This window comes from Aethalodelphis obliquidens, unplaced genomic scaffold (genome assembly GCF_003676395.1).
Source record: "Aethalodelphis obliquidens isolate GAN/ISIS:26980383/991018 unplaced genomic scaffold, ASM367639v1 scaffold53, whole genome shotgun sequence".
NCBI lineage: Eukaryota > Metazoa > Chordata > Mammalia > Artiodactyla > Delphinidae > Aethalodelphis > Aethalodelphis obliquidens.
The window spans coordinates 5,868,351-5,895,000 of NW_020837997.1; the positions used below are offsets into that span (position 1 = coordinate 5,868,351).

The 26,650-nt window shown below is 51.6% G+C and overlaps 3 protein-coding genes across 3 annotated transcripts; 2 read left to right on the forward strand and 1 right to left on the reverse strand.

Annotated features, from left to right (window-relative positions):
- The first annotated feature begins 1,539 nt into the window (after positions 1-1,539).
- RLN3 (relaxin 3) lies at positions 1,540-1,894 on the forward strand. The gene has a single exon (XM_027085851.1). The coding sequence runs from the start codon at positions 1,592-1,594 to the stop codon at positions 1,892-1,894; it is 303 nt and encodes a 100-aa protein (XP_026941652.1). The 5' UTR covers positions 1,540-1,591.
- Positions 1,895-3,489: 1,595 nt separating this feature from the next.
- On the forward strand, positions 3,490-20,472 carry IL27RA (interleukin 27 receptor subunit alpha). The gene is made up of 14 exons (XM_027084971.1): positions 3,490-3,739; positions 4,152-4,269; positions 7,525-7,682; positions 7,765-7,922; positions 9,396-9,555; positions 9,861-9,934; positions 13,311-13,494; positions 13,590-13,778; positions 15,677-15,778; positions 15,853-16,011; positions 18,774-18,899; positions 19,270-19,363; positions 19,549-19,642; positions 19,762-20,472. The coding sequence occupies exons 1-14, from the start codon at positions 3,640-3,642 to the stop codon at positions 20,014-20,016; spliced, it is 1,971 nt and encodes a 656-aa protein (XP_026940772.1). The 5' UTR covers positions 3,490-3,639; the 3' UTR covers positions 20,017-20,472.
- Positions 20,473-20,623: 151 nt separating this feature from the next.
- PALM3 (paralemmin 3) lies at positions 20,624-26,419 on the reverse strand. Its single transcript, XM_027085852.1, has 6 exons — positions 26,375-26,419; positions 25,396-25,806; positions 24,735-24,877; positions 24,512-24,596; positions 22,800-22,845; positions 20,624-22,703 (listed from the first exon to the last, which is right to left on the reverse strand). Exons 1-6 carry the CDS (start codon positions 26,417-26,419, stop codon positions 20,857-20,859), a joined length of 2,577 nt encoding a protein of 858 aa, XP_026941653.1. The 3' UTR covers positions 20,624-20,856.
- Positions 26,420-26,650: the final 231 nt, after the last annotated feature.

Here is a 26,650-nt window from a genome sequence, read left to right on the forward strand (position 1 = left end):
CGCGCGGGTTTCAGTAGTTGTGGTGCATGAGCTTAGTTGCTCTGTGGCATGTGGAATCTTCCCGGACCAGGGCTCGAACCCGTGTCCCCTGCATTGGCAGGCAGATTCCTAACCACTGCACCACCAGGGAAGTCCCAACAGTATTTTTTAATCCTTAAAAATTTTCCCTGGGGGAAGGGATACATTTGGAGATTGGGACTGACATACACACACTACTATAAATAAAATAGATAACTAATAAGGACCTACTGTATAGAACAGGGAACTCTACTCAATACTCTGTAATGGCCTATATGGGAAAAGAATCTAAAAAAACAGTGGATATATGTGTATGTATAACTGATTCACTTTGCTGTGCACCTGAAACTAACACAACATTGTAAATCAACTATACTCCAATAAAAATTAAAAAAAATATTTTTTCCCTTGGAGAGCATGAGCTCTGGAACCAGAGGCTCTGTTTGAACCCCAACTCCCACCTCCACTTACTAGCTGATCTTGGGCACCTTAGGTCACTTTTCTGTTTCCTCACCTGTAACCTGGAGACAGTCTTTGTCCTAGTCTCATAGTCCAGTGGCTCTTAAAGGTGTGGTTTCTGAACAAGGACCAACTGTATAGCACAGGGAACTCTGCTCAATGTTATGTGGCAGCCTGGATGGGAGGGGAGTTTGGGGGAGAATGGATACATGTGTACGTATAGCTGAGGCCCTTTGCTGTGCACCTGGAACTATCACAACATTATGAATTGGCTATACTCCAATATAAAATAAAAAGTTAAGGGCTTCCCTGGTGGCGCAGTGGTTGAGAGTCCGCCTGCCGATGCAGGGGACAAGGGTTCGTGCCCCGGTCCGGGAAGATCCCACATGCCGCAGAGCGGCTAGGCCCGTGAGCCATGGCCGCTGAGCCTGCGCGTCTGGAGCCTGTGCTCCACAACGGGAGAGGCCACAACAGTGAGAGGCCCGCACACCATAAAAAAAAAAAAAAAAAAAAAAAAAAAAAAAAAGTTAAAAAAAAAAAGTGTGGTTTCTGGACCGGCAGCATTAGCATGGCCTGGAAATTTGTCGTCAATGCAGATTTTCAGACACTCTGCACATAGGGCCCAGTGATGTGTGTTTTAACAAGCCCTCCAGGAGATTCTGAGACTTGCTCAAATGAGAACTATTATCATAGGCTGTTGGGAGGATTAAATCAATTAAACAAATATACATATTTAGAGCAGTGCCTGGCCCCACAGTGCATACTGTGTAAGCACTCATTATTCTTGTTATTATGGAGAAGGCCTGGGACCCTAGCAGTATGGTGGTGATGGGGGGCTGTCTGTGCCCTCTCTCCCAGTCTGGTGGGGGTCTGGGTTCCTGGTCTCTGCTAAGTGGAGGCCTTCTCACCTCTCTCTGTTGAAGATGACAGTGAGCTGGACCACGTCACCCCATCCCTGGTGAAAGGTTATTGCTTGGTCCGGGAAACGGGAAAGGTCAGTGCTGGAGGGGTGGAGGGGGCCGCGTGCCTGCCTCCTCTCTGCTAGTGGAGATAAAGGAGGTCACTTCGCTCCCCCAGGACAGGCATGACAAGAGGGGGGAGCTAAGATGTATAAATGGGGGGCCAGGAGGCGGTGGCGGCACCAACCACAGGAAGCTGCCTTGCTGTGCCGCCTCTCACATCTCAGGCAGCCCTGTCCAGCATGGCCAAACGTCCTCTGCTGCTGCTGCTGGCCATGGGGGTGCTGGCTGGGGAGCTGTGGACAGAGGCCCAGGCAGCACCCTACGGAGTGAAGCTTTGCGGCCGTGAATTCATCCGAGCAGTCATCTTCACCTGTGGGGGCTCCTGGTGGAGACGGTCAGACATCCTGGCCTATGAAGCTATGGGTGAGGCTGGGGAGGTGCTGTGTGTGTGTTAGGGGCATTGACAGGACACAAGATGGGTCCAAGGAGCCAGGGACAGAGGTGAGATGAGGGGCTGGGGCAGGAGAGTCCCTCCTCCACCACATGCAGCTGGGGAGATGGGCCAGGCCCTCAAAGCTGTGTCAAGGCTGGGGGAGCCATATAGGGGAGGGGCAGCAAGCCATCCACACCAGCTAAAAGTCTGCTTCTACTTGGGAGCCCTGTGCCCTGCATTAGGCAAGGCTGCTCTTTGCACAACACTGGGACGTGCCTTTCAGAAGCCGAAACTAACGTGCTTTCCAAGCCTTCAGGGAAGGGAGTGTGAGGGGTGTCGTGAGTACAAGGCTAGATTTGCCACCTAGTAGGTGACCCTCCTACCAAGTTGCTTTCCTCCCCTGATCCTCTTTATCTGCAAAAGGGAGGCACAGCCCCTGTATCTTGCAGGTTTGTTAAGCGGCAAAATTCAGTGAAAACAGATTAGGACAAAGTTGAGTGCCTACCATGTGCCAGACACTATTCTAAGTTTTTTTTTTTAAATGGGTATTAATTAAATCATCTACTCTGTATAAAACCCTGGAAGGTAGGAGTTATTATTATCCCCGTTTTGCCGACAAGGAAACGGAAGCTGAGAGATGATAATGGGATTGGTGCTCAGTCAGTTCAGCTCCCAAACACGTGTTCTTAACCATCAGGTCCTCAGTAAATAAATAGTAGGGGAAAAGATATGACAGAAGAGGAAAGTCAAGCTCAATGAGGTTGAGTAAACTGCCCATCAAAGCGGGAACCCAGGCCTGAATGGAATCAAAATCTTTACTCAGGAGGCTGAGTCACAAGGACAGAGAAGTAGCTGGACCAGCCAGGAGCCTGGACTCTGGTTTGACAGATGAAATCAGCAGCCTCTGCTAGAAGGGGAACTGGGCAGCCAGGGAGCACCAGGGTGAACGCCCCAGCCCTGCCATCCACCTAACCGGTATCCAGCTGGGCACCTGTTTCTGGCCCCTCATGCATCCATTTATCAGCGGGTCTCAGAGGTCAGGCACTGTGGACTTAGACAGAGTCCCCCCACCCAATCCTGACCTTTGAGCAGCCTGCCTATCCTGACCCTACCCTGACCCTGACCTCTCCGCAGCCCATATCATGCCTTTCCTGTCCTATACCGTCTCCTGCTGCAAAGGATGCCCATACTCTACCCAACCTGGCCACACTGAGACCCTTACCCAAACTGTGACTCTCTCCTGTCCCAACTGTGGCCACTGTCCCCTTGCCAGCCCCAATTATACCACCACCCCATTCCAGCCTTTGCCCGCTCCCGTCCCCCTGTCTGCCAGCCCCTCTTCCTCCGACCTCGCCTGCTGGGGGTTCTAAAGCTGCGGACCCCAGGGTTGGTGGAGGGACCCCTGGGTTCCCTTCATATCCTGGGGTGGGAAGCTCAGTGGGGAGAACGGATCAGAACCTTCTCCAACCCCAAAGATAAAAAGTTCCAAAGGACTCGGCAGCCTGTTGGGGGAGGGGAGGGGCAGGTGTCTGCGGAGCTCGGCCACGCCTCAGCGCCGCCCACCCCCTACTACCCCTCCTCAGCCCCCGCGAGGGACTTTCCGGTGCAGCGGAGGGGCGGGGAGCCGAAGCGCAAGGTGCGGAGGCGGCTGGGAGGGGCGGCTCCGCTTCCCTTTGCTGTTCGGGTGCTGGACCCCGAGAGACAAGCGGGCCGCGCTGCAGCGCTGGGCCGGGCAGGGCCGGGCCGGACTGGGGGCGCGGGGACGCCATGCGGGGAACCCGGGCCGCTCCCTTCCCGCCGCGGCGGCGGCCGAAGCTGGTTTTGCTGCCTCTGTTGATGCTGCTGTTCTGCAGGACTCGGCCCCAGGGTGAGTTACGGAGCGAACTCGTGTCGGCGCTCTGCCGCCGCGCTCCGCGGAAACGCACATCCTCCAGGGTGAACCGCAATTTTTTGGAATGAATGACAAAGGTCCGGATGCCACTCTGCTCCCCCCCGGGACAGGGACCGGGCGATGAGAGGAGTTGGGGAATGGGCGGCAGCGAGGTGGGAGCCAGGGTCCGGGGTTGGGGGGTGGTAGGGGAAAGGGCTCTTCGGGTGGTAACAGGATGTAGCTGGTAGAGGGAAGGGAGGAGTTATGCCCGAAGCCTGGGGAGCGGTGCCCAACGCCCCCTTCCTGCTGATCACTTCCGTAAGGGGTGGGGGGAGTTCAAGTTCTGGGGTGTGAGGGCGGCTGGGGGAATTGACCCCCTTCCCTCGGACCCTCCCTCCTTCCCCTCCAGGCAGCCCTGGGACATTGCAGTGCTATGGATTTGGACCCTTGGGCGACTTGAACTGCTCATGGGAGCCTCTTGGGGACCTGGGAGCCCCTTCCACGCTGTACCTCCAGAGCCAGAAGTAGTGAGTACAATGGAGTGATTTGGGGAAACAGAGGCTTTGGAAGAGTGACCACTCAGGTTCTAGACTTCTCAGGTTGAGAGGACCCATTAGTCCTGCCCACCCGCACCCCCCAGCCCTGCCCCACTCTCAAGCCCTTCACTTCCAGGTTCCCTCATTTCCTTGCTGTGTTACCCTGGACCGGTCACTTTCCCTCTCTGAGCCTCTGTTTCTTCCTCTATCAAGTAGTGATAATAATGGAACCTGCCTCTCAAGGCTGGTTCTGAGAATTCAATGAGTTAGGCACTTGGGAAAGAAAATGCTTAATGATTAGAAGCTGTTTTTTATTGCTGTGTGACCTTAGGCAAATAGCTTAACCTCTCTGAGCATATGAAAAGATCATTTGGTCTGGTGCCAGGGATGCAGCAGTGAAAGAGACACAGAAAGCCTTGTGGAGCCCACATTCTGAGGGGGTGACTGATGTTGCTTCACAATGAATCACACCTGGAAACACAAATTCATTTCAAATTTGGCTAAGTGAGAGGAGAGGGAAAGGAACATTTGAAGATGGGAACTGGGATGGGAGGCTGGTTTTTTTTTTTAACGATGGCAAAATACACATAAAATTTACCACCTTTTTTTCTCAGCCTTTTTTAAGTGTACAGTTCAGTGGAATTAAGTACAGTCACACTGTTGTGTAACCGTCACCACCACCCATGTCCAGAAGAGGGGCGGGGGCTAGGGTTTTAAATTGGTAGAGGATGAGGGAGTAAGAGAAGGTCTTCCCCTTTTTTTTTAACGAGGTGAAATTCACATAACATGAAATTAACCATTTGCCAGTGAACTGTTCGGTGGCATTGAGTACATTCACAATGTTGTGCAACCAGTGCCTCTATCTAGTTCCGAAACATGTCCATCACCCCGAAACGAAGTTCCATCCCCAACAGCGGTCACTTCCTATTCCGTGGCAACTACTAATCTACTTTCTGTCTCTGAATTTGCCTGTTCTGGACATTTCACATAAATGGGATCGTATGGCCTGTGGTCTTTTGTATCTGGCTTCTTTCACTTAGCATGTTTTTCAGGTTCATTTATGTCGTAGCGAATCAGAACTTCGTTCCTTTTTGTGGCTGAACAATATTCCACTGTATGGATATACTACGTTCATCCACTCATCTGTTGATGGACATTTGGGTTGTTTCCACCGTTGGGCAGTTGCAATTGGGCGATCGTGACTAGCACTGCTTTGAACATAATGTGTACACGTTTTTGAGTCCTATTTTCAGTTCTTTGGGGTATATGCCTAGGAGTAAGATGGCTGGGGCATATGGCAGTTCTGTGTTTAACTTTTTGAGGAACCACCTAACTGTTTTCTGCAACAGCTACGCCGTTTTATGTTCCTACCAGCAACATAACATAACACATGTGTTTTTGTTGTTTTTTTCTGAAGGCCTTGATTTGAACCTTTGAAATCCAACCCTTCGGGATGTCCTCAACTCCTCTCTCTCTCTCTGTCACCCACAGCAGGCCTTGCCAGCTCTACCTTCTACATTATGCAGAATCTGGCACTCCTCGCTTCCTCAGCACCCACCATAGTCCAGTTCCCATCATCGCTGGCCTGGACCGTGCAGTCACCTCCTCCCTGGACTCGGTTTCCACCCTTAGCCCCACAGTCTGTTCTCCACCACAGCATCCAGAGGACACCTGTGAACTTCTGTTTTATTTATTTTTTAATATTTCTTTATTTATTTGGCTGTTCTGGGTTTTAGTTGCAGCATGTGGGATCTTCGTTGCGGCATGCGGGATCTAGTTCCCTGACCAGGGATCGAACATGGGCCCCCTGAATTGGGAGCACGGAGTCTTTTTTTTTAATTTATTTATTTATTTTATTTTTGGCTGCGTTGGGTCTTCATTGCTGTGCGCGGGCTTTCTCTAGTTGTGGCGATTGGGGGCTACTCTTCTTTGCGGTGCGTGGGCTTCTCATCGCAGTGGCTTCTCTTGTTGCGGAGCACAGGCTCTAGGCGCGCAGTATTCAGTAGTTGTGGCACACAGGCTCAGTATTTGTGGCTCGCGGGCTTAGTTGCTCTGCGGGGCATGTGGGATCTTAACGGACCAGGCCTGGAACCCCTGTCCCCTGCATCGGCAGGCGGATTCTTAACCACTGGACCACCAGGGAAGTCCCGCACCTGTGAACTTCTGAATCAGGGCATGTCCCTCCCCAGCTCACAGCCCTCCAGGGCTCCCACCTCACTCAGGGTAAAAGCCGAAATCCTTCCTGCAGCCCATCAGGCCCTGTATAATCTGCCTGTCACCTCCCTGCCCTCACCTCCTCCCACTTGCTCGCTCACTCACTCTACCCCAGAGGACAAGCCTCCTCCTCACTGTTCTTCGTAAAACACCAGGCACAGTTTGGCCACAGGAGCTTTGCACCAGCTGCTCCCTCTTCCTAAAATGCTCTTCCCGAGGTATTGCGTTGTTCCACACCACATCCTTCAGGCCTTTATTCAAATGTCTCATCAGAGAGCTTTCCTGACCACCTTTCCTAAAATAGCACTGTCACTCTTCATCCTATCATCACACTGAATCCCTCTCACCCTGCCTTATTGTTCTCTGTATCGCTTATACCACCATCAGTTATATATTTATGAGTTTCTCATTTGCCTCCCCCACCGGAACACCAGCTCCGGATAGTGGATCCTTGCCTGCTTTGGTCAGAGTCCTATTCCCAGCTTCTACAACAGAAGTGTATATTTGCTGAGTGAACAGTTGCGTAGAAGTCAATGTGCGTATACGTAATAGGTGCTCAGTAAACAAAATAACCAATGCTCATGTAACATGTATTGTGCCCCTGACACTTGCTGTTCTAAATGCGGTCCATTTCTCATCTCATTGTTCCCCCCCGCATTCAGCCCTTTCAGCAAGCACTTTTAAAAAAAGACACTTATTTATTTATTTATTTGGCTGTGCCAGGTCTTAGTTGCGGCATGCTCGTTGGGACACGTGGGATCTAGTTCCCTGACCAGGGATCGAACCGTGGTCATTGGGAGCACCGAGTCTGAACCACTGGACCACCAGGGAAGTCCCTCAGGAGGCAATTTTATCACCCTCGTTTTGTAGATGAGGAAACTGAGGCACAGAGAAGTTAAGTTGCTTGCTCAAGGTCACACAGCTCTGAAGCAGGAGAACTGGGATTTGAACCCAGGCAGAAAATATGTTATCATTACGGCTCTGGGCCCAGCCCACCGTATGCTGCCCCGATTCTCGCATCTCTCCTCACAGCCATTCCAACAAAACCTGGACAGTGGCAGTGCCCACTGGGCAGAGCCGGGTGACCATTCCACGGGAACAGCTCACCACGTCTGACGAACTCCTCGTCTGGGTGGCCAGGGCAGGCCAACCTCTCTGGCCCCCAGTCTTCGTGAACCTCGAAACCCGAAGTAACAGGCGGGAGTGGGGGTTTGCTATGTGTGGGGTGGGTGGTCTTGGAGGCCCTGGCTCAATGCACCTCCCCTTCCTCAGTGAAGCCGGATGCCCCCCAACTGTACCCTGATGTGGACTTCTCAGAGGATGACCCCCTAGAGGCCACTGTCCAATGGGCCCCTCCTATGTGGCCACCCCATAAGGTCTTGGTCTGCCAGTTCCACTACCGAAGATGCCAGGAGATGGCCTGGATGCCGGTGAGTGTCAGGGACCCTTTTCCCCCACCCTACTCTGGGCGGGGCCCGGGACATCATTCCCAAATCAGACACCTAGCTCAGAGCTCATTCCTCAGCTGGCCCTGGAGTCTGTCCACATTCCTCACAGAAGGCCTGTACATGCATCTTGTTCAGCTAAAAAATGTTCCCCCAAGATAATCTATAAATTCCATGCAGTCCCAATCCAAATTCCACTTGGAATTTTTTTTTTTTTTTTGGCCACGCCGCGAGGTTGTGCTTGCGGGATCTTAGTTCCTCGACCAGGGATTGAACCCGGGCCCTCGGTAGTGAAAGCAAGGAGTCCTAACCACTGGACCTCCAGGGAATTCCTTCCACTTGGCATTTTTGAGAAACTCAGTAAACTTCCTCTAACATTTTTGTGAATGAATAAAAATCCTCAAATAGCTTACCTTAACCTTAAAATAAGAGGTTAACAGCAGACACTTAGCATCTACTGTGTGCTGTCTATTGAATCCTTACAAGAACTCTTTGAGGTAGATGTGTTTTATGCCTACCCATTTTACAGATGATGAACAGAGCCTGGTTTTCAGTAAACGCTCAAAAGTAATAAAAGCAGCTCACATTTCTGAGCACCTGCCACGCGTCAGGGCCCAAGCTAAGCAATCTGCATGGATTATCTTGATGAGTACCAACCTCCCTATATATAGATGCTTTTAAGATCTCTATTTTATAGTTGGGGAAGCTGAACCTCAGAGAGGTTAAACAACTTTCCCAAGTTCACACAGCAAAAAAAATGGAAGACAACTCCAGTGCAATGGGACCCCAGGAGTTGGGGAGCCTGCCCATGCGCTTTAAGAGCACAGCACCAAAGTTGCAAGTATTTTTCATCTCATATCTCATTGGCCAGAACTTAGTCACATGGTCTCACCTGATTGCAAGGGAGACTGGGAAATGTAGTCTTTATTCTTGACACACATGTTCCTGACAGATACTCAAGGGTTCTATTTCCAAAGGAAGAAGGGGAGAATGGATATTGGGGATAACCCACTGTCTCAGTTACAACTTTTCATGCAAAACACTACAATATAGAGCAGAGTTGTTGTCACTATGAATATTCATGCAATTCAGAGCAATGCTCAGATGCAGACTTTGCAATCTAACTGCCTGGGTATGAATCTCAGCTCCAGAACTCACCAGCCATGTGACCTTGGGTATGTCACTTCCCCGCTCTTGGCCTCAGTTTTCCTCATCTGTAAAATGAGAATAATATTAATAATAGAATTTACCACCTACTGCTATACCTGGCACAGAGGATAATCCACTTGTCTCTTTTTTCCAGGGATTGTCCCAATTTTAAAACCAAAAGCCCTGTGTCCTAGGAACCCACTTGATCCCAGGCAAAGCAGGACAGTATTGGTCATCCTATTGACATATAAGGCCAGGTACTTTCAATTCAATCTTCAGCCTCATCACTCTCCCCTGTCTCTCCCCCAGCTGGAACCTGAAGTGAAATCCATACCCCTGACCCCTGTTGATATCCAGGACCTGGAGCTAGCCACTGGCTATGAGGTATCTGGCCGCTGTCACGTGGAGGAAGAAGAGGATCTGTGGAGCGAGTGGAGCCCCATTCTGTCCTTCCAGACACCACCCTCTGGTGAGGATCTCTGGGCTTACCCCTACACCCTCAGCCCCTCTCCTGGAAGTCTGGCCAATCATGCCATTCTCATTTGTCATATTTTATAGTTGGGAAAGCTGAACCTCAGAGAGGTTAAGCAACTTTCCTAAGCTCACACAGCAAAAAAAAAATTGAAGACAACTCCAGCGCAGTGGGACCCCAGGAGTCGGGGAGCCTGCCCTTGCACTTTAAGAGCACAACCCCAGAGTTGCACGTATCTTTCATCTCATATCTCATTGGCTAGAACTTAGTCACATGGTCTCTCCTTTTTTCATCCTTGCCAGCTCCAAAAGATGTGTGGATATCAGGGAACATCTGTGGGGCACCAGGCGGACAGGAACCCCTGCTTCTGTGGAAGGTGAGTTGTGAGGACCAGGTCTCTGCACCTGTCAGGAAACCCCAAATAACAGTGATGTAGAGAACTTCCCTGGTGGTCCAGTGGCTAAGGCTCTGTACTCCCTATGCAGGGGGCCCGGGTTTGATCCTTGGTCGGGGAACTAGATCCCACATGCTGCAGCTAAAGATCCCACATGCTGCAACTAAAAGATTCCTCATGCCACAACGAAGATCCTGCATGCCGCAACTAAGACCCAACACAGCCAGATAAATAAAATAAATAAATATTAAAAAACCAAAAAACAATGTTGTAGGGAGTTCCCTGGTGGTCCTGTGGTTAGGACTCTGGGCTTTCTCTGCGAGAGCCTGGGTTCAGTGCTTGGTTGGGAATGAAAATCCTGCTGAGCAGTGGGGCAAAAAAAACCAAACAAACCAAGAAAACAAAAAAAAAAACAAGCCAAACCAAAACCCCCCCAAAACAATGATGTAAACAAGACGAAGGTTACTATGCTGCCCTCTTGAGGTTGCTTCAGGGCTTCAAGGAGGGGATGCTCAGAGAGGTCCTGGCATAGTGCTGGGTGCAGAGAAAGACTCCACCAATGTTGGCTGAATCTAGGAGATCTGAGCTGAGACATGAAGATGGGTACAAGTGTTCCAGTCGGGGGGACACCAGGTGCAAAGATTTAGAAGCAAGACTAGGCTCAGCTCCACAAAATATAGCAGAATATGCTAAGGACTTTGATGCTCGTGTTAAAGGGCATTGTGAGATGACAGACAAGAGTGAAACAGTCCTCACTGATGCAAATCTGCTGAGCACCTACCGTGTTCCAGACATTGCAAGGCCCTGGCTCACAGTAAATATGGCAAGAGACATACTTCTTGGGCCACACAATCTAATATCACTAACTTTAACCATGCATAATACTTACAGAGCTCTTATTATGTGCCAGGTCCTCGCCTCCAACACTTATTTACATTCACTAACTTTACAGATGAGAAAATGAGACACAGAGAGGCTACCCCAAACCAAACAACAGCTACGTGGCAGAGCTGAGGTTCTCTGGCTTTCAAACCTTAATTCACAGTTTCAGTGCCTCTGTTTTATTTTTTGTTTGAATTCATTTTTTTCTTACTTTTTTGGCCATGCTGCACGACATGTGGGATCTTAGTTCCCCAACCGGGGATCAAACCTGTGCCCCCTGCATTGGAAGTGCAGAGTCTTAACCACTGGACTGCCAGGGACGTCCCTCGTGCCTCTATTTTATAACACATACTTTGTAATGCCCCCTTACTATACTGAAATGAAATACATAGCTAATATAACCCATATATACATATATTTTAAAATGTGTATAATACAGTGTATTGTATTATAGCATACCGTGTAGAGTGTATTGTAATATTCAGTAGAAAATAAAGGGGAAATAAGGCTACTACATAATGACAAAATATTCAGTTCACCAGTATGATATGAATAGTAAATCTGTATGTACCTCATAACGTGGCTTTAAAATACATAAAGTAAAAATCGATAGAACTACAAGGAGAACTCCATAGAGTCCACAACCGTCGTGGGAGATTTTAACATACCCCTCTAAGTAATTTCATAACAAGCAGATGGAAAAACAAGTCAAGATCCAGAGAATCTGAACATATGCATAACAAACAACCTAATGGACTCACATAGGAAACATCAGAACATGCATTCTTTCCATATGCCAACAGGACATTTACCCAAATCATCCACATGCTAGGCTATTGAGCTGGTTTCCAAGGACTTCAAAGGGATGAAGTGATGCTGGGCACATTGAAAAATTCTCTGATCAGAACACAGATTGTGCTGGAAATAGATAATAAAAAGTGCTTAGAAAGTCCCCGTATGTTCTGAATATTTCAAAATTCAGTGAATGTTAAAACCAGGTCCCAAAAGGTTTTGTATTTATACATCAAAATGTGTTTGGTTCTAGGATCAGTTAAAATTATTAGACAGGTTTTTCATCTACAGAAGTTTCCAGTTGGGATGACCTTCAAAAGTCACAAGGGATGTGGGACAATTTTTTTATTTCTAGGAGAGGGTAGTGTCCCTGGCTCTTGCCCATCAAATACCAATCATTGAGGCAACCAAATATTCTCACACGTTTCCCCAAAGCACTCTGGAGGGTACTATCCTCTTTGCTATGCGTAATTACTCCTCTATACAACAGTGGGAATTTTGCAGTCCCTAAGAACTGCACAAGACAGACTAAGGTAAGGTGAGGGAAGACAGGGTCATATAAGTGCATGGTCAGATCCTGCCTGTCTTTAGTTAAAATCTTTTTATTTATTTATTTATTATTTATTTATTTTATTTATATTTTTGGCTGCATTGGGTCTTCGTTGCTGCGCGCGGGCTTTCTCTAGTTGCGGCGAGCGGGGACTACTCTTCGTTGCGGTGCACGGGCTTCTCATTGCGGTGGCTTCTCTTGTTGCAGAGCATGGGCTCTAGGTGCGCGGGCTTCAGTAGTTGTGGCACACAGGCTCAATAGTTCTGGCTCGCAGGCTCTAGAGCGCAGGCTCAGTAGTTGTGGCTCGCAGGCTCTAGAGCGCAGGCTCAGTAGTTGTGGCGCACGGGCTTAGTTGCTCCGTGGCATGTGGGATCTTCCCGGACCAGGGCTTGAACCCGTATCCCCTGCATTGGCAGGAGGATTCTTAACCACTGTGCCACCAGGGAAGTCCTAGTTAAAATCTTGATAATTTGTTTGTCATGGTTTTTCTTTTTTGCATTAATTTTTTTTAATTAAAAAAATTTTTTTTGACCGCGCCGAGCCTCACGTGAGATCTTAGTTCCCCGACCAGGGATCAAACCCACGCCCCCTGCATTGGAAGCGCAGAGACTTAACCACTGGACCGCCAGGGAAATCTCTGCATTAATTTTGATTGATTAAAATATTGCGTACAACAGGGTCCTACTGTATAGCACAGGGAACTATATTCAATACCCTGGATAAACCATAATGGAAAAGAATATGAAAAAGAATGTACACATATGTATAACTGAGTCACTTTGCTGTACAGCAGTAATGAACACAACATTGTAATTCAACTATACTTCAACTACAACTATACTGAAAAATAAAAAAAAATTTTTTAAATATTGCATTAAAATATAATTCATCTTGATTGGATTTTTGGTATCCTCTTGTTTTGCCGCCAAGGTGAGTGCCTCACTCACCTCACCCTAGTTCTGGCCCAGGAGCTGTATTCTAATTCCACTTCTGCCACTGAGCCACTCTGGAGACTCGGTTTCTTCATCTTAGAGTGAAACAAAAATATTTCCCAGACTGGTTTGTCAGGTGACCTCACTGAGAAGCACAGTGATAAATGGGAGATATTAACCACTTCTTCCCCTCATCCCTCAGGCCTCGGGGCACTGCGTGCAGGTGAGCTACAGAGTCTGGTTCCAGATTAAAGATCAGGAGGTGATCCAGGAGGAGACCTCATGTTGCAACATCTCCATCCCCACTCAAGCGGAGTGGGCTGGGGTGTCCGCCATCAACGCCACAAGCTGGGAGCCTCCTACCAACCTCTCTTTGGCCTGCTTGGGTAAGAGGCTGTGAGCTTCCTCTGAGCAATGCCCTGGAGGTGCAAGAGGGGACTTCCCGAGTGGACAGCTGAGATTTCTCCTCCTTATCCTCTAGGTCCAGGCTTTGCCCCTCGTGGTGTGGTGGTCAGCATCATCCCTGTAAGCTCGGATCTGCTGGTGACTTGGCAACAGGGGTCCGGGGGGCTGCAGGAGCATGTGGTGGACTGGGCTCGAGATGGTGACCCCCTGGAGGATCTCAACTGGGTCTGGCTTCCTCCTGGAAACCTCAGTGCTGTGTTGCCAGGTGAGGCCCCAGGATACCTGGGTTCCCATTTCAGCTGTTGGAGAGCGGACTGATGGCTGGATTTGCAGAAGAGAGTGTTAAAGTATCATTAATTCGTGCAAGAAATATTCATTGACTACCTACTGTGTACCAGGCCATGTTCTAGACACTGGTACACAGTGATGGTCGCTGATGCGTATTGGCATTTACCATAAGCATTAAATCATACAAACTTCCTTATAAAGTAGGTTTCTGCTATTATCATACAGTTAAAGAAAAAGGGCCAGAGAGGTTAAGCAACTCACCTGAGGCCATACAGCAAGTATGTGGTAGAACCAGGATTTGAACCACGTAGTCGGGCTCCTGAAGCTAAACCCTGAACCATCACCCTACTCTCCTCTCAGCAGCATCCCCACCCTCATCCCCACCAACATCTCCATCCTCATCTTGTAGGGCAGGCACCCAATGAAACAAAAACCAAGTACATCTGTAATGTAATTGGGGCAAAGTAAATCAGGGTAAGGGAGAGGAGGGAGGATAGCTATGTCAGAAAAAAAAGGTAGGAAAGGTCTCTCTGGGAAAGTGCCATTTGAACTAAGACCTGAAGGAGGCGAGACAGAGAGCCATGAGGATGTCTAAGGGAAAAGCAAGAGAGAACAAACAGTGCAAAGGCCCTGGGGCAGGATTGTGCCTGATGTGTTAGAGCAGCAGTGAGGAGGCCAGTGTGGCTGGAGTGGAATGAGCAAGCGGGAAAGTGGGAGGAGGTGAGGGCAGGGAGGTGATGGGGCAGAGTGTGCAAAGCCTTGTGGGTCATGGGGAGAACTTTGGCTTTCGCTCTGAGTCAGGTGGGAGCCACAGAGGGTTCTGTGCAGAGGAAGGGTGTGTCCTGACTCAGGTGCTTACAGGCGCCCCCTGGCTGCTGTGGGAGGAACAGACTGGGAGGGCAAGGGTTGGAGGTAAGAGACTCAGGAGAAGGGACTGTGTATGTCCAGGTGGGACATGGTGGGAACTGGACCAGGTGGGGACCAAGGAAAGGAGAGAAGCAGGCAGATTCTTGTTGGGGAGTCTTAGAGCAGAATTTTGGGGACCCGTTTGGATATGTTGCACCTCACGTGCTCATCCAAGTGGAATTGTCCATGGGACTATCAGATACTCAAGTCTCAGGTCTAGCAATAAGTTCTAGGCGGAGATTTAACACTGGGGAGTCTGTCCTTGGTGTAAAGAAGTTGGGAGAGCATGAGAAGGTGTTGAGCGAGAGATTTAACACAGAGTCCCAAGACCCATGAGTATATATGGACAAAAGAAGAGGAGCCCCAATTCTGGAAAATTCCCAGTTGGGGAAGCCCATATGGCAGCATTAGGTTTTGAGAAGGGATTTCAGGAGCCTTACTTACTGTGATGGGCGGTGTCAGGGCTCCCGCTCATAGTCCAGCATTTGACTATCTCCCAGCCTCTGGCACCTGCATTCCTGGCCTGAGGGCTTTTTCTGATCTGAAGCATTTTGCCTGCCTGGACAGCTGGAAGTGCCGGGGAATCAAAGCCCCTCAGATGCAGCCCTCTACCAATGACTGATGTTGGTTGGTGGATAAATACCCCAGCTCCCACCCTCCTCGGGTGGGACGGTGCTCAGGATCGTGCTCTCTGCTGCCACACAGAGTTCGCCAGCAGGACTGAGCCTTGGTTGGCCATGTTGGGAACTTGTTCTCTAACACATATTTACTGGGTGACTCTCCTTCCCTGCTTCACTTCCCCACTGCCCTATTGGTGTTTTCTGGGGTTGCCTCCCAGATCAGTTACATTTATTCAAATTCTTATATCAAGGTGTCCTTCTGGGGACACAAATGAAGATTCCTACAAAATAAGAAATGAGTCGGGGAGGGGAGCCAACTCTAACTGGTCTTTGCTCCTCCCCCACTCAGGGGATTTCGAAGGAGGCGTGCCCTACCAAATCACGGTGACAGCAGTCTCTCCTTGGGGCTTGGCCCCTGCCCCCTCCGTCTGGAAGTTCAGAGAGGAGCTAGGTAAGTGGTGGGGCTGGAGGATGGAGGGTCCTGGAACCCTGGCAGAACTTGACCCGCTGACTTTCTCTCACCAGTACCCCTGGCAGGGCCAGTGCTTTGGCGACTCCAGGATAGCCCCCCAGGGACCCCTGCTGTAGCGTGGGGAGAGGTCCCAAGGCACCAACTTCGGGGCCATCTCACCCACTACACCCTGTGTGCACAGAGTGGGACCAGGCCTTCTGTCTGCATGAATGGTGAGCTCCACTGCCGCCTGCCCCTGTTCCCAGCCCCCACAAGACCCACCCATCAGCCTACCCCTCCCCTTACCCCCAGATGGGCCCCTTTGGCTCCCTCTCAGCCCCTGGGAGAACACACACTATCATGGGTTCCCTAGTGGATAATAACCCCGGTGGCTATCAACGTAATAGACTGTCATTTGGCTATTAAAAAAGGAGACTCCGATCTATATTTATTGACATTGAAAGATGCCTGTCATATCTTATTAAGTGAAAAAGATAAAAGGATTGTAAAACTTTGTGGGGTTCCGTTTTTGTAAAATAAACCCAGCACTGAGTGAAGCAGAGGCACAAATATGAAAAGAAATTCCCCCACAATGTCAATAGGGACTGTAGGATTACATATGATTTTTTTTTTTTTTTTTTTTTTTGCGGTATGCGGGCCTCTCACTGTTGTGGCCTCTCCCGTTGCGGAGCACAGACTCCGGACGCGCAGGCTCAGCAGCCATGGCTCACGGGCCCAGCCGCTCCGCGGCATGTGGGATCCTCCCGGACCAGGGCACGAACCCGTGTCCCCTGCATCGGCAGGCGGACTCTCAACCACTGCGCCACCAGGGAAGCCCACAAATTCCTTTTTAAAATACCTTTTTTACCCTTTCCACTCCAGTTTTATTGAGATGTAATTGACAGCATCACCGTGTAAGTTTAAGGTATACAGTCTAACGGTTTGGCTTACGAATATTGTGAAATGATTCCCATAAGTTTAGTTAACATCCATCATCTCATATAGATACAATAAAAAGAAAGAGCAGAACAATAATAAAAATTAAAAATATCCTTTTTTTCTAATTACCAAAGTTATCTGTTCTTTTTTTAAAAACTGACACATTGAAGTATACTCAAGTATATCGTCATTCTCATCATTTCACTGATACGGACAATGCAGCTTCCATATTTTGCCATGTGTACGTTAACATAGAGATAGGAGTTGTGCTTTTTGAAAATTTTAAACTTCTTTATTATAGAAAATTTCAAGCACAAACAAAAGTTGGAAAAAGGGCTTCCCTGGTGGCGCAGTGGTTGAGAGTCCGCCTGTCGATGCAGGGGATGCGGGTTCGGGCCCCGGTCCGGGAAGATCCCACATGCCGCGGAGCAGCTGGGCCCGTGAGCCATGGCCGCTGAGCCTGCGCGTCCAGAGCCTGTGCTCCGCAACGGGAGAGGCCACAACAGTGTGAGGCCCGCATATCACAAAAAAAAAAAAAAAAAAGTTGGAAAAATAGTATAACAAATCCTTGTGTACCCACCATCCAGTTTCAATGGTTTTCTGCATTGTATCAATCTTGTTTCAATTTATCCCCCCCCTTTTTTTTTCTAGAGCCTTTGGCATCATTTCACCCCTAAATAATTTGGTACTTCAGCATTTGTCTCTAACCGATAAAGCCTTTTTTTTAAACATAGATACTTTGCCATGATTGCACCTTGCACAAGTATATAGATATCCTTAGGTTAAAAATCATATATATTTATGTGTACATGTACCTATAATTAAAAGAGGACTATGTTATAGGCCCCTGAAGCTTATGAACGTGATGTTTTGCAACTTTCTTTTTCTCACCCGATTTCACTTGGACACCTTTCTGTGGCAGTATATCTTGATCTGTATTCATGTCTCCTGTAATCCTATAACAAACCAAAAAGCTGCTTCCTCTCTTGGCTTAAAAAGCAAAAAGGACAATTCAGTTAAAAAGTAAACAAAAACAGTTCCGGGAGATGCAAATGTATTCCCCTCGTCTGGGGTGAATTTCCCTTCACTGGATTCTGTGCAGGTGAGGGATATGATACTCATGCATCCTTTTATTTATGCAAATATACAGTCGACCCTTGAACAGCAGGTTCGAACTGCGCAGGTCCAGTTATACATGACTTTTTTCAATAGTAAATAGTACAGTACTATCTGCGTTTGGTTGAATCTGCAAATGTGGAACTGGGCATCCAGAGGAACCACAGATAAGGAGGGTGGACTATAAATTATACTGTACTTAGATTTTTTAAAGAGTGGAGGGTCGGCACCCCTAACCTCTGCATTGTTCAAAGGTCAACTGTATATCTTTTTTTTTTGGTTTCTTTGGGTCTTTGTTGCTGCACGCGGGCTTTCTCTAGTTGCGGCGAGCGGGAGCTACTCTTTGTTGCGGTGCACGGGCTTCTCATTGTGGTGGCTTCTCTTGTTGCGGAGCGTGGGCTCTAGGCGTGCAGGCTCAGTAGTTGTGGCGCACAGGCTTAGTTGCTCCACGGCATGTGGGATCTTCCCGGACCAGGGCTTGAACCGGGGCTTGAACCCGTGTCCCCTGCGTTGGCAGGCGGATTCTAAACCACTGTGCCACCAGGTTAAGTCCCCTGTATATCATTTTTGAGTGCTTTTTATGTGCAGGCGCTGATCCAGGTGCTGGGAATATGGCCCTCGTGGAGCTAACTTTCTAATGGGGGACATGAAGGTATAGACAAAGTAAATAAGGTCTAAGCAGTGTGTCAGATGGTGATAAGTGGTGGATAGAGAATAAAACAAGGAAGATGAGCGGTGAAGCAGGCGCTATTTTACTCGCGGGGCGGGGGCGGTCAGGGAAGGCCTCACTGAGAAGGTGACGTTGCAGCAAAGAGCTGAAGGAGATGAGGAAGGAGCCATGTGGATATCTGGGGGAGAGTGTTGCAGACAGCATGGCACGTGCAAAGGTCCTGAGATGGGACTTGACTGCCTCCCCAACCGCTCTGGGTGTGTCCTTCAGTGAGTGGCAGCACCCGGACCATCACCCTGCCCGACCTTCACTGGGGTACCTGTGAGCTGTGGGTGACCGCGTCCACCATCGCAGGACAGGGCCCACCGGGTCCAAGCCTCCGCTTTCACCTACCAGGTATGGGCCTGGGGCAGGACTGCCATGGGAGGGGTCCCGGAGAGAGGGGCATTGGAGGGCGTTATGTAATCATTACTGAACTTCAGGGGGTGGACATGTAGACTTCGGGATGTTGACGATGCTAAATACTGCTGTGGATTATCAAGCAGTGTGTGTCTCTGACCCTTTCACCCCATCCCTGACCTTGACCTTTTCACAAGCCCCACTCCCACCCCAAGATTTCCCCCACCCTTAGCCCCTACCCATTCATAGGCCCTGCCCTTTTATCCACCTCCCTGACCTATTCCCAGCTCCACCCATGAGCCTTACCTGACCCCTCCCCACCTCCCTGGTGTCCAGATGTTCTTCTGCCCCTCCCCCCTCCCTCCAGATAACACCCTGAAATGGAAAGTTCTGCCAGTTGTCCTTCTCGTATGGGGTTTGCTCCTGACGGGCTGTGGCGTGAGCTTAGCTACCTCTGGAAGGTGAGGCTGTCAGACACATGGGTCTCTGTCCAGGTTGGGAGGACAGCTGGACATTAGCTGAGCTTGGGGAGAGATGTGGTAAGGGGATGATGCTTCAGGGCTCTGTGACGTTCCTGGACCCTACGATCTGGGCATGGGTGTCTAGCCGCCTAGATTCCCTGCCCTGACTCTTACCTGCTTGCCAGGTGCGTCCACCTGCGGCACAAGGTACTACCCCACTGGGTCTGGGAGAAGGTTCCTGATCCTGCCAACAGTAATTTCAGCCTGCCCCACATGAAGGTGAGCAGAAAGCTGGGCTCATCAGGGCCCTTTGGGGGATTGGGGAAACCTCAGACAGTGGGGAGTAGGTGAGAATTGGCGGGTATGAGGGGAGGAATCTCAGCCTCTTCTCTTCCCAGGAGGTGCCCCAGGCCCAGCCCCTTGGGGACTTGCCCATCCTGGAAGTGGAGGAGATAGAGCAGGTACCGATTATGGAGGCCCCCCAGGCCTCAGCCCCACTGGACTCTGGATATGAGAAACACTTCCTGCCCACACCCGAGGAGCTGGGCTTTCTGGGCCACACCCCAGGTTCCAGGTTACGGACTGAACCAACCCCAGGAGGGGAGAGGGGTGCTCATTTGACAGATGAAGACACTGAGGCTCAAGGAAGCTGAGTCACTTGCTCGAGGACACCCAGCCAAGGAAGAGCTGAGATTGAAGGACCCCTACAGAAAACGGCCTGGTCCTACAGGGAATATACGGATGGATGAGGGAGCAAAGAAAAATACATAAAATCCAGAGTGGCGGGTGCCTTCCCAAATCTGTCCTGCTGCTATAACAGAACTGTAGTTGGGTACACTCCCAGCCTCCCTTGCAGCTGGGTGCAGCCACAGACTGAGTTCTTATGAGTGGAACATAAGCAGAAGTGACATGTGCCTCCAGTGGGTCTGCGTGGGGGCTCTTCCACATTCCCTTCCCTTTCCCATGAGCTGGAGCATTGATGTGCCCTGTGATCCAGCTTTGGCCACACCCAAGGTGAAGGCGGAGCAAGAAATGGAAAGGAACCCGAGTTCCTGAGTGATTGCCGGGATCAGAAGTGCCCAGAGAAATAAATTCTTTGTTTTGATAGCTACTGTAGCTTGAGGTCTTTTTGTTACAGCAGCCATATCTACACTCTCACTGATTCATAATCTTTGATTCTAGCAGAGTGAAGCCCTCCACTTCCCACCAGGAGAGGGTGAGGTGGCTCTGTGCCAACAACACACACACTCACACTGTCCAAATGCTCAACATTTTATTTTCAAGTATAAAGGCTTTGTCACAGAAAGGGGCCAGGGTCACAGGCAGTGTGCAAGGGGTCCAGGAGCCCAGGTGGAGATGGACATGTGGACCAGCTGGCTCCCAGGTGCCATCACCAGTCCCGTGGTGCCCTGTCTGCGCCTGGGACCATCTGCTGATGCCAAGAGGCCGAGGTAGCTGTGAGAGGAGCTGGGAGTGGGGTAGAGGGCGTGGGCTCACATAACCGCACAACACTGGCACGTCTTCTGCTTAGGGCCACTCGCCTCTTCACCCTCGGGAGGGGCAGATGGCTCCGGCTGCTGGGCAGGCGCGTAGGTGGGCACCGCCTGGGCACTGGGGTTGGCCCTGGGCTCCTCCACCTGAAGCAGTGGCTGGCACTCAGCAGGCTGCTCCTGAGCTGGGGTCTCTGCCAGGAGGGGGGTGGCATCCCCAGAGGGGTCCTGGCCCTCATCAGAGGTTTGGGGCTTCACTGCTTCCGCTTCTGGGGAGCCTTCCTGCTTCTCCTGGGGCTGCTGTCCTTCTTCCTCCGGCCTTGGCTCCTCCTTGGCCCCCAGGGGAGCCACTTCCTCACTCACTTCCTCTGCCTGACACTCCTTTCCTCCTCCTGACTCTCTCTGCTCTTCCGGACTCAGATCTCCCTCGGCCCCTTGAGTCTTCTCTGTCTGCAATGGCTCTTCACCTGCCATTCTCTCTGCCTTCTGTGATTCCTCATCTCCTTTTGTCTCTGCCTCCGACGGCTGCTCACCGCCCGTTCTCTGTACCTTCAGTGGTTCCTCATCTCCTTTTGTCTCTGCCTCCGACGGCTGCTCACCGCCCGTTCTCTGTACCTTCAGTGATTCATCTCCTTTTTTCTCTGCCTCCGACGGCTGCTCACCGCCCGTTCTCTGTACCTTCAGTGACTCCTCGTCTCTTTTTTCCTTTCCCTCCAATGCTTCCTCACCTCCTATTCTCTCTCCCATCAGTGATTCCTCACCTTCTTTCCTTTCTGTCACCAATGGTTCTTCAATTGCCTCTAACTTTTCCTCACCTCCTTTCTGCTGTACTCCCAACGGCTCCTCCCCTCTTTCCCTCTCTGCCCTCAGAGGTCCTTCAACTTCTTTTCTTTCTGCCGACAGTGGTTCGTCACCTCCTCCCATCTCTGTCTCCACCTTTTCCTCAACTCCTCTCCTCTCCGGCTCCAAGGATTTCTCACTTCCTTTCCTCTCCACTGCCAGTGACATCTCTGCTCCTTCTGGCTCTGCGCCTGCCATTCCCTCACTTCCTCTCTTCCCCGCTAATTCCTCTGCCCACCTCCTCTCCGCCTCCCACGTTTCCTCCCCGCCTCTGCCGCCTGCCCCCAGTGGACTCTCATCCTTTCCCTCCCTTCCCAGTGCCTTTGGCCCTTCCAAGCCCTCCAGCCCCAGCTCTTCCCACTGCTCATTGAGGGTCACTCTCTCCACCCAAATGAAGGACCCCTCCTCTCCTCCAAAGCCCCCCTGCCCATCACCATCAGCGCTGCCCCTGGGGGCACCTTCCCCTTCTCCAGAAGCTGCTCCCCCCGGTCCCTCCTGCAGCCTCAGTGAGCTGGTCTGTGCAGCCTCCAGGCCTCTGCCCGCCTCCCCCATGGCCTCTGAGTCGCTGCCCTCTGTGCCTCCCACCCCTTCCCAGACTACCTCCACGATATCCCTGTCCTCCCTGACCCATGAAGGGAGCTCTAGGCGTCCGGCTTCCTGTCTGTCCCCGATGGCCTCCATGACCATCTCCTCCACCTTAGCCTCCAGCTCTGGGCCTGTGGGCCCCGTGGTACAGTCCTCCGTGGCCCTCAGCCCCTCCCAGACCACCTTCACCGTGCCTTCCCCTTTGGCCTCATTCACTCCCCCGTCAGACGCCGCCACTCCCTGACTCGGCGCCTGCTCCGGAGGGGGGCTGGATCCAGGGCAGGGGCCATTGGCTTCTGAGGAGGCCACTGCTGCCCCAGGGATCCTCCTTGGGGCTGGCGGAACCCCGACAGACTCGTCTCTGGACTTAGAGGGGTCCACTGGTCCGGCTGGTATGGAGGCGCTCTTGTTTAGATCAGTCTGGTCTGGGGGCGTGAGGGGAGAAGGGGAAAGGAGAGATGGGGCAACAGAGTGAGATTCAGGTCCTTCCTCTTGTGACCCCCAGACCTCAATACACCCACCTGCAGGACCTGCCTCCACGGTGGGCTGGGATAGAGGACGGTGACCCTGCAGGGATGGAAGAAACAAGGTCAGGCCGGCCCACATCTCCACTTCCAGCCTCCTGCATGCCAGTACCCCTCCCCTGCTCAAACACCATCGATGGCTCCCCGTTACCTTCAGGACCAAACCCTCTGTTGTACCTCAGCCTTCCTGACCTGTCTCATCTCCCTCTGCTCTATTGTGTTGCACACAGTAGGTGCCCAATCAATACTGTGGCCATGCAGCCAATCCCTCTGTATTGGGGACCTACTCTGCCAGCTACTGAGGTTACTTAAGGGACACTTAAGCCTTTTGCTATTGGAACTTACATTCCAGTGGGAGGAAGCAGGTAATAAACATAAAACAAATCTGTAATTCAGGGAGTGAGAAGGGCTATGATAGGAAAAAAAGAAAAGAAAAGAAAAGCAGGATAAGGGGCTGGGGAATGCCTGGGAGGTGATGGGGTGCCTCCTTTAGGTATAAGATGCAGAAGGGCCTCTTGGAGGAGGTGACATTGAACAAAGGCCTGAAAGGTGAGAAGAGCCAGCCTTGAGTCAAAAGGTAGGAAAGGGCATTCCAGGCGGAGGGCACAGCAAATGCAAAGGCCCTGGGGCTACAGTGATTTAGGCAAGTTCAAGGAATAGAACAGAGGGTCAGGGTGGCTAGAGTGGAGTGAAGGAAGGGATCAAGGGAAAGATGAGCCCAAGGGAGGGGAGCTGAGGACACCCCTGCAGGCCACCTATGCCAAACCCCACAGATCTCCTATCCTACCCTCCTCTTTCCAGCCTCTAGGCCTTTGTCCAGGCTGTTTCCTCTGCCTGTATTCCTGATTCCCTTCCAGATTCAGCATAGATGTCACTGCCTCCAGGAAGCCGTCCCTGAGCCCCCAACCTCACTCAGGTACTTCTTATGAGCTTCCCCTATATCCTGGGCTCCCCCCTCACAGACTCGTTGCACCCCATCTCCTCATCTGGACCGTGAGCTCTCTTGGGCCAGGAATCATGCCTTGCGCATCTCTAGCAGGGAATTCCCGGCTTAGACTAAAAACCCAACAAGTGCTTCCTATCCCAACTAAAGGTCTCCTCTCCTCTTTCGTCCTGAAAAAGGCACCTGGGAGCCAAGGTAAAGCATCAGGGAGAGGTGGGGACTGTGGAAAACCCACACATCACCGTGGCCAGGTGCAAATATTACTGGATCTTTGGACTTCAAGGAAAACACGGAGAGTCAGATTTTAATGTGAAGTTGTCTTGGTTTTCAAAAACCTGTATGTTGTATGGCCTGCGTTGTATCTTAATAGAGACATTACCAAAACAAACCCCAAAACTCCAAAAGCCACGTAGATGCCCCAAATCATGCGAGCATCTCACGATGACCCTTTCCCACCTTTGAGACTGAATTCCATGAACACTTCCCCACATTTGCTGACTGCTTTCCTCATTCAGGTCGTATTGGCAACCATATATCAAAACGGTCCCTTGTGCCCGTTCCGGGTACTAAGCTATGATCTCACCAACCCTCTCTCACACCTCTTCCAGGTGTGTGCTGTTGTTATGCTCATTTTAGAAATGGGGAAACTGAGGCTTGGGCAAGGAAAGCAGAGGACCCAGAATCTATACTGTGCTTGGAGAGGTCCTGCTTTGGGTTCTGCTTGCCACACCCCCTCCTCCCACCGCCTGCTCCCCTAGCTCCTCACCTGTCGGCGCCAGGTGGGCTTGCCTGTGGGCTTGTGCTGGGCACCTGTGGATGCACTTTGTAACAGCTGCAGCTGGGACTGGAGTCTGGGGAAGAGAAGGGGCTGCTGGGAGCCTGGACCTCGGGCTTATGGACCAACCCCACCCGAAGTGTCAGTTGGAGTGGGCTGAGGGGCCTGGCCTAGTCAGGCTGGGGCAAAGCTGTCAGGCAGGGGCCCTACTCACGTGAACAAGCTGCCTTCCAGGTTCCGGATGCGGGCCTGAGCCTGGTCCTCAGGTGACTGGGGGTCCTGTGAGGCGGGGTCCTGGGGCCGCTCCGGCTCTTCAGCTGCCCCGTCCATTAGCCAGCGTTCCCGGAGAGACTTCCTCTGGGCATGGGAAGGGGCACATGGACTACCCCATCTCATGTAGCGCCCCCCTCTGGATGTCCCACCCTGGGCAGATTTCTTATTGCCCTACGACCACCCAGATGGGACAGACATTTCTCCCTCAGGCTGGGATACGTGCCCCAACGATGCCAGGTGGGGCAGACACCCCGTTACCAACCCATAGCTTTCCCACGCTGGAAAAAAACACCCATCGATCTCCCCAACCTTTCCAGAATGGGACAAACACCCCCAAAGGTGAACTCAATGTCCCTATGAGCCCCTCCCTACCCCAAAGAGGAACAAACACCTCCATTGTCCCCACACTCTTCCCAAAGGTGGAACAAATGTCCCCATCACAACCACCCACTCTCCCAAGCTGGGGAGGACGCCCACCCCCAAAGCTGGAACCAATGCCCCCCCATGTTTAGACAGAGCCTCCTTTGGTTCCCAGAACTGACTCTCACAGACACTCCCACTTCATTGCCCGGGCTAAGCAGGCGCCCCTGCCCGCCCCCAACCTTGAGCCGCTCCACACGGAGTTTCTCCTCCTCCAGCTCCCGGCGCGCGGCGCTGATCTCCTCCTGCAGCCGCCGCTTCTCCTGCGCACAGAGCACCAGGAGCTGCCCGCGGGCCGGGTGAGGCCGGGTGGGGCCGCCTTCCCCCCTTCCTCCCTCCCTCCTCCGCCGGGCTCCCGGGGGCTCCCGGGACTCCCGGGACTCCCGGGACTGCAAGCCGCGCCGGGGGCGGAACACAAGTCTGGGCCCCGGGCCGGGAGGGGGCTGCGGAGGCCCTGACTCAGCAGCGGGTGGGGGCGGGGCCGGCGGGGGCGGGGCCGGCCGCGCCCGGGATGCTGCAGAGGCCTCGCCCGCGCGGAACTGGGGTCTGTGGGTGGGAGGGCCTTGGAATGGGAATCCGGGGGTAGGGGGTGTCTGAGATATGGAGTTAAGAGGGACAGGATTCAGAGAGATGGGGGTCCAGATATGAAGATCAAAGGGAGGCGGCTAGTGAGATGGGGGGGTCGGAAATGGAGGTGCAGTCATGGGGATCCAGCGAGACTAGGATGTAGAGAAGGGGTCCAGAGAAATGGGGGTTAGTGAGATGGGGGTTCAGAGAGATGTGGTCCACAGAGATGGAGATTTAAATATGGGAGTTTAGAGAGATGAGGTTCAGATATGGGGGTCTGAGAGATGGGGTTCAGACATGGGGTATCTTGGAGACTGGGGTTCAAGAATAGAGCATCGGTTGCTATAGATTTCAAGAGTGCGGAGTTCGCAGCTCTCCATTCTAGGGGTGTCAGTGATCAGAGGAACTGGGGAGCGGAGGGGCCTGAGGATTTAGGTGGGGCGCCCCGAGAAAGGCTGGAGCTGAGGGTGCTTCCCGCACCTTCAGAGCCCTAGGCCTGCTCCCTGTGATAGGAGGGAGGAGAGGAAAGGGCTTGGGGCAAGGCTAGGGTTGCCCAGGGCTCCAGGCTGACCGCACTGGTAGGGCTTCACTTACCGCGATGACCTCTAGCCGCTGCCGGTAGAGGGAGCTCTCTGCCATGGGCCTGCAGGGAGAGGGAGGCGGCTGCCAAAGGGGTCTCCCAGGGGCCCACACCTCAGCAGGCTCACCTCTCGAATACCCCTCTCTGAGCCAAGATCCCTGAGCTGCTTGGAAGCCAACCAAAACCCAGCACTTTCCTCTATTTCCCCTTTGCACCTGGGAGGGGTCGGGGCAGAGGGCAGGGGTTCTGTGAGGGAGAGAGAGCAGAGACCATGACAGACTGAGCTAAAT

Excerpts from the sequence above, each read along its gene's own strand:
- IL27RA (XM_027084971.1), top strand. The coding sequence starts at position 3,640 with ATGCGGGGAACCCGGGCCGCTCCCTTCCCGCCGCGGCGGCGGCCGAAG. Across the intron at positions 4,270-7,524 it reads TACCTCCAGAGCCAGAAGTA|CCATTCCAACAAAACCTGGA; the intron begins GTGAGTACAATG and ends CTCTCCTCACAG. Across the intron at positions 18,900-19,269 it reads CCTCCGCTTTCACCTACCAG|ATAACACCCTGAAATGGAAA; the intron begins GTATGGGCCTGG and ends CCCTCCCTCCAG.
- PALM3 (XM_027085852.1), bottom strand. The coding sequence starts at position 26,419 with ATGGCAGAGAGCTCCCTCTACCGGCAGCGGCTAGAGGTCATCGCG. Across the intron at positions 24,597-24,734 it reads CTGGAAGGCAGCTTGTTCAC|ACTCCAGTCCCAGCTGCAGC; the intron begins GTGAGTAGGGCC and ends TCTCTTCCCCAG. Across the intron at positions 22,846-24,511 it reads AGCCCACCTGGCGCCGACAG|GGTCACCGTCCTCTATCCCA; the intron begins GTGAGGAGCTAG and ends CCATCCCTGCAG.
- RLN3 (XM_027085851.1), top strand. The coding sequence starts at position 1,592 with ATGGGGGGCCAGGAGGCGGTGGCGGCACCAACCACAGGAAGCTGCCTT.